This window comes from Melitaea cinxia, chromosome 8, assembly GCF_905220565.1.
Source record: "Melitaea cinxia chromosome 8, ilMelCinx1.1, whole genome shotgun sequence".
Classification (NCBI taxonomy): domain Eukaryota; kingdom Metazoa; phylum Arthropoda; class Insecta; order Lepidoptera; family Nymphalidae; genus Melitaea; species Melitaea cinxia.
This window is the reverse complement of record NC_059401.1, coordinates 15,655,865-15,673,283: the sequence shown is the minus strand read 5'-3', so window position 1 is coordinate 15,673,283 and position 17,419 is coordinate 15,655,865. Positions and strand designations below refer to the sequence as shown.

At 33.6% G+C, this 17,419-nt stretch overlaps 1 protein-coding gene across 1 annotated transcript; it reads right to left on the bottom strand.

The window, feature by feature from the left end:
* Positions 1–5,497: 5,497 nt before the first annotated feature.
* On the bottom strand, positions 5,498–11,392 carry LOC123655910 (transcription initiation factor IIE subunit beta). The gene is made up of 7 exons (XM_045591655.1): positions 11,348–11,392; positions 8,899–8,966; positions 7,941–8,045; positions 6,595–6,757; positions 6,397–6,506; positions 5,992–6,169; positions 5,498–5,787 (listed from the first exon to the last, which is right to left on the bottom strand). Exons 1-7 carry the CDS (start codon positions 11,363–11,365, stop codon positions 5,527–5,529), a joined length of 903 nt encoding a protein of 300 aa, XP_045447611.1. The 5' UTR covers positions 11,366–11,392; the 3' UTR covers positions 5,498–5,526.
* Positions 11,393–17,419: the final 6,027 nt, after the last annotated feature.

The window sequence follows — 17,419 nt, the reverse complement described above, 5'->3', positions numbered from 1 at the left end:
AACAGAAGTTTTTCAATTTAACCTTCGAAGAACCAATGGCTGTATTTATGGCGAACATGGAAGATTGCATGACGCAGCTTCAAGCAGCAGGTGAGAAAGTATCGGAGAAGATGGCCATAACGAAGATACTCATGTCCTTACCCGAGAAATATAAGCATTTTATATCTGCATGGGAGAGCATGCCGGAGGAGAAGCAGAGCTTGCAGGAGCTGACAGGGCGGTTGTTGGTCGAGGAGGAGCGTAGTGGAAGTATATCCAGCAGCAGCACAACACCTCAAGACTCAGCATTAGTGGTGGGTACGCGGCATCCTATTAAATGTTTTGAGTGTGGCAAAGTAGGCCATAAAATAAGTGAATGTAGGTACAGGAAGTGTTTTAATTGTCAGAAAAGAGGTCATTTAATCAAAGATTGTAAATTGCCAAAGAATAAAAGTAATGAGAAAAATAATTCAATTAAGAAAAATAATTCAAGTGAAAAGAATAAGCCTAAAGAGAGAAGTAAGAGTTCAAAATCTGAATCTTTTTTATGCCATTCTACTAGGGAAATTAAATGTAACTATTCCTTTAATTCCGAAAGTTTCTTTTTAGATTCAGGTGCTAGTGACCACATGTGTTTTATTAAAAAGTATTTTACAGAGTTTTGTGAATTAAAAGCTAAGAGATTTGTGACAATAGGAGATGGTACTAAGTTAGAGGTTTTGGGAACAGGAAAGGTTATTGTATGGGCCTTTGATGGTTCTAGTTATGTTTCCCGTACATTGGATGATGTTCTGTATGTACCTAACCTTAAAGTAAATTTATTCTCTTTAGCATCAGCTGTTAATAAAGGTCACACAATGGTATCAGATTCTAATGGATGTAAGTTTTATAAAAATAATTCAGTAACAGCAGTAGCTGACAAGTTTGACAAAATGTATGTAATGAGATTTAAATTAAGTGATGTAGCTTTGTTAACTTTAACAGATTGGCATATTAAGTTTGCACACCAGAATTATAAGTATGTAAAAGAGTTTTTAGATTTAAGAGGCATTAAATATGAAGGGCAGACTGATCAGTGCTTACCATGTATCCAGGGAAAACAGCATAGGTTACCGTTTAGTCAGAGTAGTAGTAGGTCAGTTAAACCAGGCGAACTTATACATATGGATTTGTGCGGACCGATGGAGGAAGTATCTGTAGGTGGTTCTTCATATTTCCTTTTGTTGAAAGATGATTATAGCAGTTTTAGGTTTGTTTATTTTATAAAGAGTAAGTATGAAACTAAAGAGAAAATTGAAGAATTTCTAGAGATGTTTGAAAATGAGTTTACATGTAAAATAAAACGATTTCGTTCAGATAATGGAACAGAGTTTGTTAATAGAGCAGTTGAGAATTTGTTTAAAAAGAGAGGTATAATACATGAGTTAACAGTAAGTTACACACCTGAACAAAATGGCAGAATAGAACGAGAAATGCGTACAATTGTAGAATCAGCAAGAACATTAATCATTCAGTCAGGTTTAGGTAAAGAACTTTGGGCTGAAGCTGTGTTTACAGCAGTATTTACAATAAATCGTACAGGTAAAAGTAAAGTTCGAGATAAAACACCATATGAGTTGTTGTATAACAAGAGTTTTGATGTTACACTGTTAAGAGTTTTTGGTGCTACTGTATGTACACATGTACCAAAACAACACAGATTGAAGTGGGATCCAAAGGGAAAATTAGGAATTTTTGTGGGCTATGGTTTACATACCAAAGGGTACAGGGTATGGTATCCAGACACAAGAAGAGTAGAAACTCATAGGGAAATTGTATTTGTAAAAGTTAAGAGTAACTCGGACAATGCATTAGAGAAAGATGAAACGGAAAATGAAGAGGTAATAGAGAATGTAGAATCGATAGAGAATATTAAAGAAGAACAAGAAGAGGATCAGAATCAAGAAGAAGATAACGAGATTGAAATAGGAGAACACAGAGATGTCCAGCAGCAAGAAGAGGCAAGAAACATTGCAGAAGATGTAGCATCAAGTGAAGTAGACATGATGGAAGAGTACTTAGATGAAGAATTTTTAGATGCAGAAGAAGATATTCCTAAAAATGAAGAAAAGAAGAATTCTAGAAGTAAGAGACAAGTGAAGAAGCCAGCATGGACTAAAGATTATGATTTAGCAATGACAGCACAAGGAGAAGAACAATTGACTTATGAAGAGGCAGTTAATGGAAAATATAAAGAAGAATGGCTAAAAGCAATACAAGCAGAACTAGAAGCATTGTGTAAAAATGAAACATGGAAAGAGGTTAGTTTACCAGTTGGGAAAAAGTTAATAGGCACCAAGTGGGTTTTCAAGATTAAGAAAGGAGGTAATAAAAATATTTATAAGGCAAGACTAGTTGCAAGGGGCTTTAAGCAAGAAGATAAATTTGATCATTCAGAAATCTATTCCCCAGTGGCTAAACTACCTACACTGAGAATATTATTAGCAATAGCTAGTAAATACAACTTGGATATTCAACAGATGGATGTCAAGAGTGCATTCTTATATGGGAACATAGAGGAGGAGGTGTTTATAGAGAAGCCCAAAGGAATGAAAGAAGATGGTAAAGTTTTAAAATTACAGCGCTCTCTATATGGTCTGAAAAAATCTCCACGATATTGGAATGAGAAGTTTAATCAATTTATGATTAAGGAAGGGTTTGAAAGAAATAAATGTGACTATTGTCTATATTATAAAAAGGATAAGAAGTTTTATGTTCTATTATATGTTGATGATTTGATTTTAATTTGTGAAGATAAGCAAGAGATAAACAAATTAAAAGAAGCTTTGCAGAGAAAATTTGAAATGAAAGATTTAGGAGGTGATAATCTAAAATATCTGGGAATAAATATCACTAGGAAGAAAGATGTCATTGAATTAGAACAAGAGCAGTATTTAAAAGATTTGTTAAAGAAATATAAGATGGAAGAATGCAAATCTGTGTCAACACCTATAGAACAAGGTTTAATGTTACATAAAGAAGAATCTTCAGATAAAGAATTAAAAAATGCAGACAGTTAATAGGAAGTCTCATGTATGCCATGTTAGGAACACGTCCTGATTTATGTTATGCATTGAGCTACTTAAGTCGTTTTCAAAGTTGTGGTAATGAGAGTTTGTGGAAAGCATTAAAGAGAGTATTAAGGTATATTAAGGGAACAGTTGGATTAAAATTAGTATATAGAAATGGAGTAAATGTGCAGTTAGAAGGGTATACAGATGCTGATTGGGCAGGGGATCAAGGTGATAGGAAATCTACATCAGGGTATGTCATGAAAGTTTTTGGTAATACAGTGTCTTGGTCCTCCAACAAACAACAGTGTGTATCTTTATCAAGTACAGAATCAGAGTATATAGCGTTAGCAAAAGGAATTGCAGAGGGGTGTTGGATAAGGAATTTATTAAAAGAAATAGGAGTTGATTGTAAAAGTTTTAATATTAACATTGATAATCAGTCTGCAATTCATGTTGCCAAGAACCCAGAGTATCACAAGCGCCTGAAACATATAGATATTAAGTATCACTTTGTAAGACAGCAGGTTGAAGATAAAATTGTATGTTTGAAGTATGTACCATCAGGAGATCAGCTTGCTGATATTTGTACTAAGGGTCTAAGCAGAGTTGTTTTTGTGAAGTTAAGAGAAATGTTATTTTCTTAAATTTTCCTGTGAGTGTCCTTGTTTGTCAGTTTTCATGTAGAGTTAATTTCATAGAGTTTTGTACAAGTTTTCATTGGATTTTTTTTTTGTGTGTTATAGGTACTTATGTAGTTATAGTATTATATACTATTGTAGTATTTTTTTTTTTGTGATGTACACATTGAGGAAGGGTGTAAGAGTGCAATGTGCACATCGCTTGGAAAGTAAAAAGTTTGTCTATGACGAAGTCTATACTTTATGTTTATACGGAGCGTAACTCTCTGATGTAATAAAACAAAATGGAGTATATCGTATATGAGCGTTTGTAGCATTCCAATAATAAAAGGTTTCTCTAATATAAACATTTCTTTCCCTGGTGTCCCTATATATAACCCCAATAAAAATGTTTAAAACACTATTATTTAATATAGAATAATTAGTCTCGTATAACACTAGAGTTGTCGCGTAAAATTAAATTATATAGTTATAATAGTAACGATGTATGGAACTATAAAAATATTAATAAAAAACTTACTTGTTGGAATTTATTTAAACCATAACATATATTATGCATGTGTTGTTCCCAGGATAAACAGAATTGTGTTTCTAACATTATGTTTTCAATAGTTTTATGCTTATGGTAATAACAAGTAACAAAATAGTTCAAAACTAAGCTTCTTGTTCAAAACAATAACAGCACAATTTTTGACATTAAATGTCATACTATTTTGCTAGTTGACACTTCAGTGTTGACTTGGTATTGACAACAACTCCCAAAATAGATTGTCCCAATGTGTTTTAGAATTTTTAGATAAAGAGATGTTCCTGACCATATTTATCTCATAAATCTATTTGTATGTTTAATACATTTTAAAGCGGAGGATTTCTATTATGGTCAGAGATCAAGAGTATCTACTCTTCAAATAAGAAACAGGTACAGTATTTACGTTTTTGTGCGAATTTACCTCGATTTCTTAAATGTAATTTGATGCATCTAATCCTGTTTTATTTTTTATTTTTGAAGAAATATAATAACTCGGAAGTCATAGAAATATGTAACATAAAGATAAATTCTCAAAAGGAACCCTTAACATAGTAAATCGTAAACTACTCATTACAATGGACCACAAAAGTGTTCTGTACCTTTGACCAAACACCAAACATGTTTATGTATTTCGATGCGCTAAATCGGAGTTGGGCCCGTTTGGTTCCTACAACTCCCAATTACGAGTAAATTCCAAAAAAAACCGCCAAATATGGTTAAAAATTACAAGTGTGTGTCAGCTCCGACTCACGACTGGAGTTTACTCCTTCACACCGACTATCTAAATGCCTATTTACAAAAAACGCTTACTAGTCTAAGAAAATTGACTTGAGTTTGCTTGTATCGAAAAAAAACTGATTTCAAGTAATACAACGTAGGTGCATGAAAAAATAGTCAAGAAAATGCGAGTCATCAACGATTACCTACTCAGAGTAGTTGTCAGATCTCGCTCAAATTTAAATGTGACTATATGCCAAGCATCAGGTTTCGATTAAAACAAGAATCATAAAAAAAAAATAGTGAAAAGTTTGCAGTATAATACAATGTAAGTCGACGAAACAATAGTCAAGTAAGTAAATACGCATTATTAGATATAACTCGAAAAGTACTTTACAGATCACATTTAAATTTAAATGAGACCACGTGACGCTTACCACCTTTCGATTTAAAAAAATATCACCATCAGTCTAGCCAGTCAAAGTTAACATATGTAAAAAAAAATTAGATACTCCTTCTTTTTTGGAAGTCGGTTAAAAATGAAAAATATCAATAATAAACAGGTATTTGATTATAATTTATTTGATTATAATTTATTTTATTATTAATTTCACTTAATAGTAACTCCTTTCTGTGTCAACGTATTGTCCTCATATGTTTCAAGAACATCAGCCAAATGTTCGTTATCCCTTGGTTTCTTGAACTGTCGTCGCTTCTGACTGACTTTTTTCCTCTTTGGCACAATGGGTTTCCTTGGCCCATGGTCCTGCATTGACTTGATACCTTGTTTCTCTAAATACTCTTCAATTTTAGCATCATCCATAGCGTCTACAGCAGTTGCACGCCAAAGTTTTACAAATTCTTCATCAACCTGAGTAAAACACCAAATTTATAAAATAAGCTATTTGGAAATGTTTTATTTATGCATTTTGTTATTTAACAAAAATTCTTAAACAATTTAAATTATAGCAAGCAGTGGTTGTTTTATTTTGTTGTACATAATTGTGTTTTATATAATATATTGCTTTTTTGTGTACAAAATAGCAGAAATATTAAACTAATCTTATTTACTAACGTCCAGTGTGGCTGTTCTGTCATTGTAAAACAATATTTTCTTTTTATCCGTTGGTCGTATAATGTATAATATTTCTTGCGCTAAGCTTTTAAGAGCTCTTTCGCAATGTGGTAATGATTCTTGAACATCTTCAAGGAATATGCCTCCTAATCCCTTCAAGTCATGTTGCTTCAGTAATCTAAAAAAGGCGTTAATTATTTAGTTTATTAATACAATTATCTATCATCAGATCAGTTCAAATAACAAGTGCACTTTAATTCAAAATACATTTCTTTGCACCACCTTAATTGATAAAGTTGAATTGTACCTATTTATTTGTAGCCTTGTAAAATAAAATACTTTTTTTAAGTTATGAAAAAAATTAAATAAAAAAGATACATTTGGTAGATAGCAAATAATATGTACCTTAATAATGATTTTTTATCCTTAATTTTATATACAGGCTTAAATATGTATTTACCATCCATCGTACATTCTATTTTTGGATTATTTTGTAAAGCTTCTGTTTGTAACCACTGAAAATGAAAAATAAAATAAATTATTATTTGTTGTAAACAACTTCTAAAGAAAAAATTATCCTTAATACTTATTGTTTAAATTGACCTGTTTGATTTTGTTTCCAACATCTAATTGATTAGTCTCATCGAGAATTTCATCTAATGTTAGAGGGTGGTCGTCACCTTCTTGATGTCTGCTCTTCATGTGTCTGACAATACGGGCGAGTACTCCAAACCTATATGACGAGCTGCCTGCCATTGTCTTGTAGCTGTTTATGAAAATTGTTATCAATTAAATTTTGTTTCAAATTATTTCCCAGGTTTTTGTATTATAGTCTATACTTTTTTAATATATTTTTTGACATGACAACGTCTAATAAATCTATGAACGCCGGCTGCATGCATGAAAAAGGATGACTAATGTAGCGTTACGCTCATTGCCCATTGCGCTCATTGTACGCTTGCGCCGCATCTATCTCTCTTCCACTCGATTGGTCTATGCGTCCGCGAAGATGTTTTGTTATGACGTTATGTTAAACTATCGTCCATAAACCGACTTTACAGACAACTAATTTCTAGGTAGGCAAACAAGTGTACGGCTCACCAGATGGTAAGCGATTACCGCAGTTTATACATGCTTACAACACCAGAAGCATTGCAAGCACGTTGCCAACCCTACCCTCAATCCCCTCCAGGAGCTCTGGTCACCTTTCTCACCACAGGAACATAACACTGCTTAAAAGCAATATTATTTAGCTATGATCTTCATTAAGGTAAAGGTACTTCTCTTGTCAGGCTGATATTTTTTTTTTTTAATGTCACTAGGTCGGCAAACAAGCGTACGGCTCACCTGATGGTAAGCAATTACCGTAGCTTATAGACGCCTGCAACACCAGAAGCATCGCAAGCGCGTTGCCGACCCAATCCCCAATCCCCCCAGGAGCTCTGGTCACCTTACTCACCAACAGGAACACAATACTGCTTGAAAACAGTATTATTTAGCTGTGGTCTTCTGTAAGGTCGAGGTACTTCCCCAGTCGGGCTGCTCCATATTTTGAGCAGAAAAATCCTGCTGTGCCCTACCTCAGTTAAATCCCCATTCTACATTATAATCCTAAATCCATTATATCCTATACATTTGAGCCGGATATTATCTTGTGATTTTTCCTCTTTGAATTTTTAAATGTTTATGGTCTACTACTAGCTATGATTTGTATGTTAACTGGAATATTTACCATGTAAGTGCCACTAGAGTGTACCTGTGACCATGGCACTTGCAATAGTGCTGAAGTTAAGGGAAAAAATGACAAATATGATAAATATCATGGGGTATTTACCTTGTATGTTTAGATATAAATGATAGTATTTTTATTATAATTATAAATCTTCAAATATAATTACAAGAAATACTATTTAAACTACATACTCAAAAAATATAAATTTAATATTTACTTTGATCCTTCAAGCTTCGGTGCTGCGCTGACCGAGCTTGAAGATTTAGCTTTCTTTTTACTGTCATCTTTGTATGAAGATTCATCTTTCTTTTTCTTCTCAACTCTGAAAATAAGTTATTAATTATTATTTACACATATGGGATGTTTGACTCCTATGTTCCATCAAATGGGGGGTGTGTAATATATCACATTCCACATGAGAAAAAAATTCTTAGACCTTTTTTAAATTTTACTTTGTCCTAATTTACAAGCTGCTCTGGCAAGATACTTCTGCATAACTGTCCAATGCGCACATAAGCATGACTATAATTTACAATAATTAACATTCTATGAAGAAAAGAGTTCTTTCCATAAGTAGTTCTTTAATTGTAGTCGTCAGTTAGTAATCAATTCCCTTTTAAAACCCCCTTTCCCTTTTTGTTTACGTGCTTAAGAAATGTAGAATTAGTCTATCAGAGTAGCTAGTTTCTTTAAAGAAAGTCAGATTTAAAAAATGAGCTAGGATATTTTTTGTGTAACATGATTTATTACACTTACAGAGCCTCCCATATGAAGGTACGTAGTTAGGAATCGAACAGCCTGTATATTAAGAAAATACATAAATAAAAAGAAATTTAAAAAAAATATATTTTTTGTGGTTACAAAAATAATGAAGTAAAAAGTGTTTGTCCAAAAATTAGATAAAAAATAGTCTATTAATATTTTATTTTTTGATATTTGCTACAGTAATAATAAGGTTCTTGAAAGGTTTAGATTAATACTTCAAGTATATTAGTGCTTAATATTACACTAAAACATACATACTAATATTATCAATAAATTAATTCAAGCTGTCATGAACACGAGTGGGAGCGAGAGAAGAGAAAGTTATTTGCTTCTTGTAATGCAAGTGAAGGGGATAGTAGTGGGATACAAGGGTTTTTATCATTTCGCGTTTGTATCAAAATAAAACGTACGTTGGTGTCGCAAGTGCCTTTTTCCTGAACAGTTCCCGTTCCCTTAAGAGCGCTGGATCCATCTTCAGCTAGAACGTACACAGAATATTTACTAAAAAGTATGTATTATCTTATTAAATCACTACTGTTTTCATTGTTTTAGTTATATGTTAATATATAAGGTCTGTTTTTTTGGAATTGTCCTAATTGGTAAACAAATATGGCGTACTTATGACCACAGACAATTAGAGTATAGTGTAGCTTAGTGAAGTGACACAAAGAGCAAATGAATGAACAATATCAATAAGCCATAGACAAAGTAAAATTAATTTAACATCGAAATATTTAATGATACCATATTGCTGAAATTATTTCAAAAACTAATAATATATTAAATAATTTTGCTAAGAATTAGTAGAGGTACAGAATTACGAAAAAAAATATTAATCTAGCATCGAGCATAAAAGGCAACAAAGGGGACTGTCCATTTTGGCCCAAGGTGAACAGAATTCATACAAAAAAACAAATATACCAATAATTTTCATAAATTAAATCATGTTTATTCGTGAATTGCAGTTTTATCAATATAAACTGATGAAAAGTTTATTTAATAAGTATTTTAATTCATTAATTATATACTTCTAGTTTATTTTCGGTTGGTGATTTGATTACAACACGTTGCCAGTCTTAAACAAACAATTATTATTAACGAACAATCGATTTTAAAATATTTTTAAATCAATTATTTGTTAAAATCGATTAAAAGTATTGTTAAATCGAATTAATAAGAAAAAAGTCTAAAAAAAGTCTATAAAAGTGTATTTAGTAAAAAAACATTTAACTTTGGTGAAAAATAAACTATTTTAGAAACATTGTTATTGACTAAATAAAAAGCAAGCAATTAATTATATTAAATTCGATTATCGATTTATTTGTTTATTGAAAATATTATTTATTATGGCAACCCTAAACTACAGACTTTTGCTTCATACATTCATTTGACTTCGATGTTGCTTTCATGGTGATATAGCAAAATAAGGTTTTCCGTCAACCGAGAATTCATCACTACTGCGACGTAAAATACACAGTAGGCATATTCATAAGTAGAAAAATATATTTTGTATTTATTTTATATGTAAACAATAAAGGTCAGGCAGAGAAGCCATAAAAAAATATTATTGCAACTGCATGGTTGGTCGACGGACAGTAGGTTGTTGTGGCCATGTCATGAAATTATTTGGTTTTTGGGCTGAAAAAGGTTTCAAGATTTTATAAATCTACCTGCCTAGTTTTTAGATAACATTCTGTTAACGTACGAATCCGATTAGTAAAACAAAAATAACAAAACAATGATTTTTTATTTCAGAAACCTTCTTGTAATTATCCACAAAAAAACAAAAAATGAAACACCTGGATACAAAACTATATCATTTTTCTAATTCATACTTGTTAGTACTACTAACTTAATATATAATTATTATTCTCAGTGACTGTCCACTCGGGGCCGAAACCCCCATACAAAGTGGACAGTCCCCTATATATTTCGTTTATGTGATATGGTCGGTAAAAAAAAAGCCAAAAATAAAATTTACAACAAAATAAAGGGGCCGCCTGTGTCTAAAAAAAGTCGACCCTATTAATATTATTGTCACATTATTTGTATTTACTATGAATAAAAAACCTTGCGCCGGCGGCACACTCTCTCTAACATCTAAAAAAATGACTAATAACATTGTACTCCACGAAGCTCTCATTGGGTAATCTTAAGTCTCATCCTAAAGTCTCAAAATTTTTTCCTGTGAACTACAGTAAACGTTTATGCCGTTGCTATGTGGTATACTTTAATATTATATGGGATAGCATTAAAAATGTTCAGGATGAAATTGATATTCAGAAATATTCATAATATAAAATAAAACCTTTACAATGAACACTTTACCATAAATGATTGACATTTGCAATATTTTGTAAGCATTTTTTTTGTGCGCTCAACATAAAAAAAAGAAGAAAAAAAAAACAATTAATAACAAAATACAAATAAATAACAAATCGCTTTACTGTAATATTATTTAACAAGTTATAATTCGTGAAATTTTAAAATATAGTTAAAGAACATGGCCTATTTTATCGCTCATGCTGTTCATTCACTTATACTCATTCACTTCTAAAAATATTATGACTACATCCCTATTTGCCTTATAAAAAAAGATATTGAAATGTCATATTCGAAAATATTAGTTATCTGTACTCTCGGAATTCGTATTTTGTAGTTTTTATGTGTTTAAAATGATAAATTGATATTTGTTTTTAGTGAAATAAATAGTAAATGGAGTTTTACAAATGTCCGTAAGCTAATATGTTGTGAAAGTGAGTGATAAATGCGGAAAAAACGTGAATTACGATTGACAGCGGTTTGTTTACCAATTAGGACTCTTCCAAAAAAACAAGATATAGGTACAAGTCGCTATACCAAGGGGGTATACGTCATTAACTGTCAAAAACCTAAGACAAAAGTCTTGACTTTTACAGTCAATGTTGCCATATTACTATAATATAACAGCAATTATTTTTTTTTAATAAAATGAATTCTGTTCCATGGTTATAGTCGTCACAATATAATAGGCCCGTTTTGACATTTGTCACCGTGATATAAATAGTTGATAAATGGATTCAATTCACACTGTCGGTATGTCCTAAATTCTAGCGTAGCCAGAGGCATAAAAGAGAACTATGATCTGGTTTAATTATTGTGTCCAATGAATATTATGGAAAAGCCTATACCGTTCGGACTCTTTGTATCTATACTTCGTGACTATAATAATGATTAGTATTAGCGTGTCAGGAACTCATTTAGAAAAATATATAATATATTTATATTGATCGCTTAATAATAAACCGATATGCATTTTTTCACGAAAGCAGAGAATTTTGTCGGATTGTTAGGAGTTTTGTGAATAACTAAGATATTATTATTGAGATATTATTTATTATTAGTTTATATATAATTTTCTACTAATTTGACACAATTTATAAATTTTCTCCTTTTATATACTTAGTATAATGTTTTTTTCTTCCAAGTTGTATTTGGAATCAGTCTGTCCGAACTATAAACAAATTGGTTGTGATATTCGTCTGTGGCTGAGTGTGCCTCCAATGAGACATCTACTCTCAGTTTTATGGTTTATTTTTGTTATGCCTTCTCAGCCTTTCGATACAGTCGTCGATAGTTAATTGACGGTTTAGCTCGTTCGGGTGGTTTAATAGCTTTTCTTTGTACCTTGATGTATTGGACCGGATCTCGTGCCTCACAGAATTCATCGATAGGTGTTGCATGATCTCATCGTTGGTGACGTACCAGGGTACATCAGCTATATATCTGAGTATTTTGTTCTGTTGCCTCTGGATTACATTTACATTAGAGTCGCTTGCGCTTCCCCATAGTTGTATCTCGTACATCCATATTGGTTTAATTATCGCTTTGTAGAGCAAGAGCTTATTATCTAGCGATAGTTTTGCGTTTCTACTTAGCATCCAGTACAGATTCCGGTGTTGTATGGATATTTCGTCTATCTTGGCCTTAATGTGGTTTTTTCATGTTAGACGACGATCGAGGTATATACCCAAATATTTTACGCAATCGCTGGTGGGTAGTATGTTGTCGCCAAGTTTTGCCGAAGGACAATTTCCGTGTCAGAGGGCAAAAGTTACCTGCACCGATTTGGCAGCGCTTGCTTTTATTCGCCACGTCTGCATCCATTTGTTCACTTTGTCTAGGCCAACTTGTAGTGTCTCCGATGCTTGTCTAGGATCGGCACTAGAAGCAAGAATTGCGGTATCGTCTGCGTAGGTGGCTGTTACAACGCCGGGTGTTAAGGACAGGTCAGCCGTGTAGAGCGTGTAGAGCACAGGTACAAGGATTGACCCTTGCGGTAATCTAGCATTTATTGCATAGAAGTCAGAAGTTTCCTCAGCCTCTTTAACGTAAAAAATTCTCTTAGACAGACATGATTCCAGTATAAGGAAATAGCTATGGGGTAGAGTCAGTTTTATTTTGCAGAGTAGGCCTCTGCAAAATAAAACTTACTCACCCCATAGCTATTTCCTTACACCTTGTCAAAAGCCTCTTGTATGTCCAGGAAAGTCGACGAGCAATATTCTTTGTTTTCTAGGCTCCTTCGTATTAATGCACATACTCTGTGAGCCTGTTCCATGGTTTCATGTTGAGGTCTAAAGCCAAACTGGTGATTCGGTATAATATCTCACTCCATGAGAATTGGAGCTAATCTCCTGAGTAAACAGCTTTTCAAAGACTTGTGACAGTACCGGTAGCAAGCTAATTGGTCGATACGAAGTTTTTATCATATGGTGTTTTGCCTACTTTGTGGATCATTATGATTTGTGAAACTTTCCATAAGCTAGGGATGTACTGTTGTCTAAGCATAGCGTTATAAAGCGTTGTGATGAGGACGATGGCCTTTCTTGGCAATTGCATGAGTATTTCTTTGGTGACCAGGTCGAATCGGGGCCTTGCTGTTATTAAGGTTTCTGATGATCCTCTGAACTTCTTGTGGAGATGCAGGTTTAATGGGTAGTTCCAGTTGTAGGTCTTGGGCTAATATCGAGTTCACATCAATTTCCAGGTTTTGACCCGCAGTCTCATTAAGCGAAAAGACCATTGACAGGTGTTCTGCAAACAAGTCTGCTTTTTGTTTATTTGTTTTGGCCCACCCGCCATCACCAGATCTGATAGGGGGCTTGAATTCCTGAGGTCAATCACCTGCTTTCGTGGATCGCCACAGCGAGTAGTTGGTAGAGCTAGTTGCTGTCATAGTTTCTAGTTTGCTTTGAAATGTGTTGTCGTCAGCCTCTATGATCATTTGCCTTAATTCGACGATAGCTCTGTTTAAATCCCTCTTGTCATCACGATGCCGACTCAGATGCCATCTGCGGCGAAGCTTGCGTTTCTCTGCGATTTTATTTCTTATTTCAAGTATAATAATATAATGCGAATTTTCTTCATGTATTTAATTTATACGCCACGTTGGCGCAACGGTCACAGCCATGGATTATACCTGTTGCACTGGCGGTTGCGGGTGCGATCCCCACACATGACAAACATTTGTATTGGCCATACAGGTGTTTGCCATGGTCTGGGTGTTTGTGCAGTCCTTGTGGATCTCTCCACCGTGCCTCGGGGAGCACATTAAGCCGTCGGTCCCGGTTGTTATCATGTACACCTGATAGCGATCGTTACTCATAGTAGGGAATATATCCGCCAACCCGCATTGGAGCAGTGTGGTGGATTCCCGCTTCTCTGATCCTTCTCCTACATGGGGAAAGAGGCCTATTCCCAGTAGTGGGATATTCCAGGCTGAAGCGTATTTAATTTATGCTGAAAAATTTGTTAAAAGCCAGAATATTGTGTAAAAATTTTAAAAAGAATTTTGATATTTGATATTAATATAAAACTTCTTTCATCATCATTCATCTGCCTTTCTTATCACATATTTTAAGTTCGAAGAATGCCATCACAAATTTGATCTTCGATCCGTAAGCAAAAATGTACTTTTTTTTATAAAACGTGTCTGTGAAACACGTACACGTAATGCTTATACAAACTTTTTCGATATCTTAAATATATGAAGCATGTAATAAATACTTCTTTTAAAGAAAAGTCAAGAGTGTAGAAATGAAACCATGATTTTATTTATGGAAATCTTCATAGCCCTCAATAATCATAGTAGACTTTCTGTGAAACACGCACAACTACAGATATTAATAAAAAAAAAACGTCTTTATATTCTCTAACTAATTTTAGACTTTTTAAAAACAATGAAAAACCAAATATTCTCTCAGATCACCTATCGGCTGGTATAATTTTCTGTTGTCAAAATTATATCTATCTATATTTACCTTTTTTTAGATTGAGATTACTTTTGGGGTTTTTTTTAACCGACTTCCAAAAAAGGAGGAGGTTCTCAATTCGACTGTATTTTTTTTTTTTTTTATGTATGTTACATCAGAACTTTTGACCGGGTAGACCGATTTCGACAAATTTTATTTTAATCGAAAGGTGGTGTGTGCCAATTGGTCCCATTTAAATTTATTTAAGATCTAACAACTACTTTTCGAGTTATATCTAATAATGCGTTTTTACTTGACGTTTTTTTCGTCGACCTACGTTGTATTATACCGCATAACTTGCTACTGGATGTACCGATTTTGATAATTCTTTTTTTGTTGGAAAGGAGATATCCCTAGTTTAGTACCGTGATAAGGAAACCAGGATCTGATGATGGGATCCCAGAGAAATCGAGGGAAACTCTCGAAAATCCGTAATAACTTTTTACTGGGTGTACCGACTTTGATAATTTTTAATTTAATCGAAAGCTGATGTTTATCATGTGGTCACATATAAATTTTATCGAGATCTGATAACTACTTTTTGAGTAATCTTTGATAACGCGTAGTTGCTTGACTATTTTTTCGTCGATCTACGTTGTATTACTTGTCGATGTAATTGAAGTCGGTTTTTTTTTCGTTTGCGAGCAAACACAATTATTAACAAAACATTTTTAGTTTTTTTATCACATTTGTTACATGGAAGTATCAACCATTCAACCCTCGTATCCGATATCATTACAGCCTATACAGTCCACTGCTGGACATAGGCCTCCACAAGTTTACGCCAAAAATAACGTGAACTCATGTGTTTTGCCCATAGTCACCACGCTGGGCAAGCGGGTTGGTGACCGCAGAACTGGCTTTGTCGCACCGAAGACGCTGCTGCCCGTCTTCGGCCTGTGTATTTCAAAGCCAGCAGTTGGATGGTTATCCCGCCATCGGTCGGCTTCTCGGTCGGCTAAGTTCCAAGGTGGTTGTGGAACCTTGTTATCCCTTAGTCGCCTCTTACGACACCCACGGGAAGAGAGGGGGTGGCTAAATTCTTTAGTGCCGTAGCCACACAGCGTATCCGATATGTGCTAGGTATATTGTTTTTTTTTTTGTTTTACCTGAGTTCATTTGCTACACTAGAGTACTAATCATATTATTATTTTTTAATTTAATATTTTATTGCAATATAGAATTAATATATTAAAGAAAATATTATTAATTATTATTGATGTATAAAAAATGATATTGCGGCTACTTTTTTTCATTACATGAAGTTTATTTTTTGCTACTCCACTTTGTACATAGTATGTAGCCTGTATAATTTCCAAAAACAAGTGGTTCACCGTAATATTTATTGATGAGGGACTTATATATAGAAAATATACATAATACAATAAGATGATCACAACGCTTATCGCATTTTGCAGGTAGACAAAAATAAACGAAGCTATAGTTTATATTTTGAAGGTAAAGGCCTCGATACAGTGCCGTTTATGAGTTAACATAATATTATGGCTAAGTTAATTACAGGGGAAGCCTCTCAAATAAGTGTTTGGTTCAATTCTACTGTTTTATATACGAGTATATGTATTTGTTGTTACTTCAAATGAAATATAGAAGAGTTGTGTTTTTTGCGCACATCTTAAATGTATATGCCCGTAACATTTTTTACTACCTCTTTTCTTTCAAACGGTTGAACGGATTTATATGATTAAGATATCGTTAGGTTCGTCTTGATCTCCCAAGTATTCTTAGATGGGTGATGTTCTAAAAACAATATAATTACTGTAAGAGGAAAAACTAGTAAAAAATCTATACATATAACTAGCTGACCTTATAACTTCGGGGTATGAAAAATAGATGTTGTTTGGTTCTCAGAGCTACCCAATATGCACACAAAATTTCATGACAATCGGTCAAGCCGTTTCGGAGGAGTTTAACTATAAACACCGCGAGAATTTTATATATTAGACTAGCTGACTCGGCAAACGTTGTCTTGCCGCTAAACGCTATTTAAAAATAGGGGTTGGTCGTAGAAGGGTGAAAATTTAGGGTTGTATATATTTTTCAACGCCAAATCATAATAAAATAAAGAATAAATAATTTATCCAAAAATTAAAAAAATATATTTAGTGGTGGACTACCCTTAACATTTAGGGGGATGAAAAATAGATGTTGTTCGATTCTCAGATTTACCCAATATGCACACAAAATTTCATGAGAATCGGTCAAGCCGTTTCGGAGGAATTTAACTACAAACACCGCGACACGAGAATTTTATATATTACACTAGCTGTGCCCGCGGCTTCGCCCGCGTTGAAATCAGTGTGTCACAAAGTTTTCCCGGCAAACTTCCAGTGAAACTCTCATGAAAATCGGCTTAGCCGTTCCGTAAACCTTCCTCTTGAAGCTCTCTCTCCATTGGTGAAACCGCATGAAAATCCGACTAGTAGATTTTGAGGGAATCGATCACATACGCTTTTGGGGACTTTGTTTTATAATTCACTAACTGTTGCCCGCAACTACGTCTGCGTGTTATGAAGATATGCATTGCTATTAAGATGCTTAATGCAATTTTTTTTATTTCGGTCACTTGAAATGCTCATATCACACCGAGTAACTTTTTAAAAGGCACAATTTAGTATAA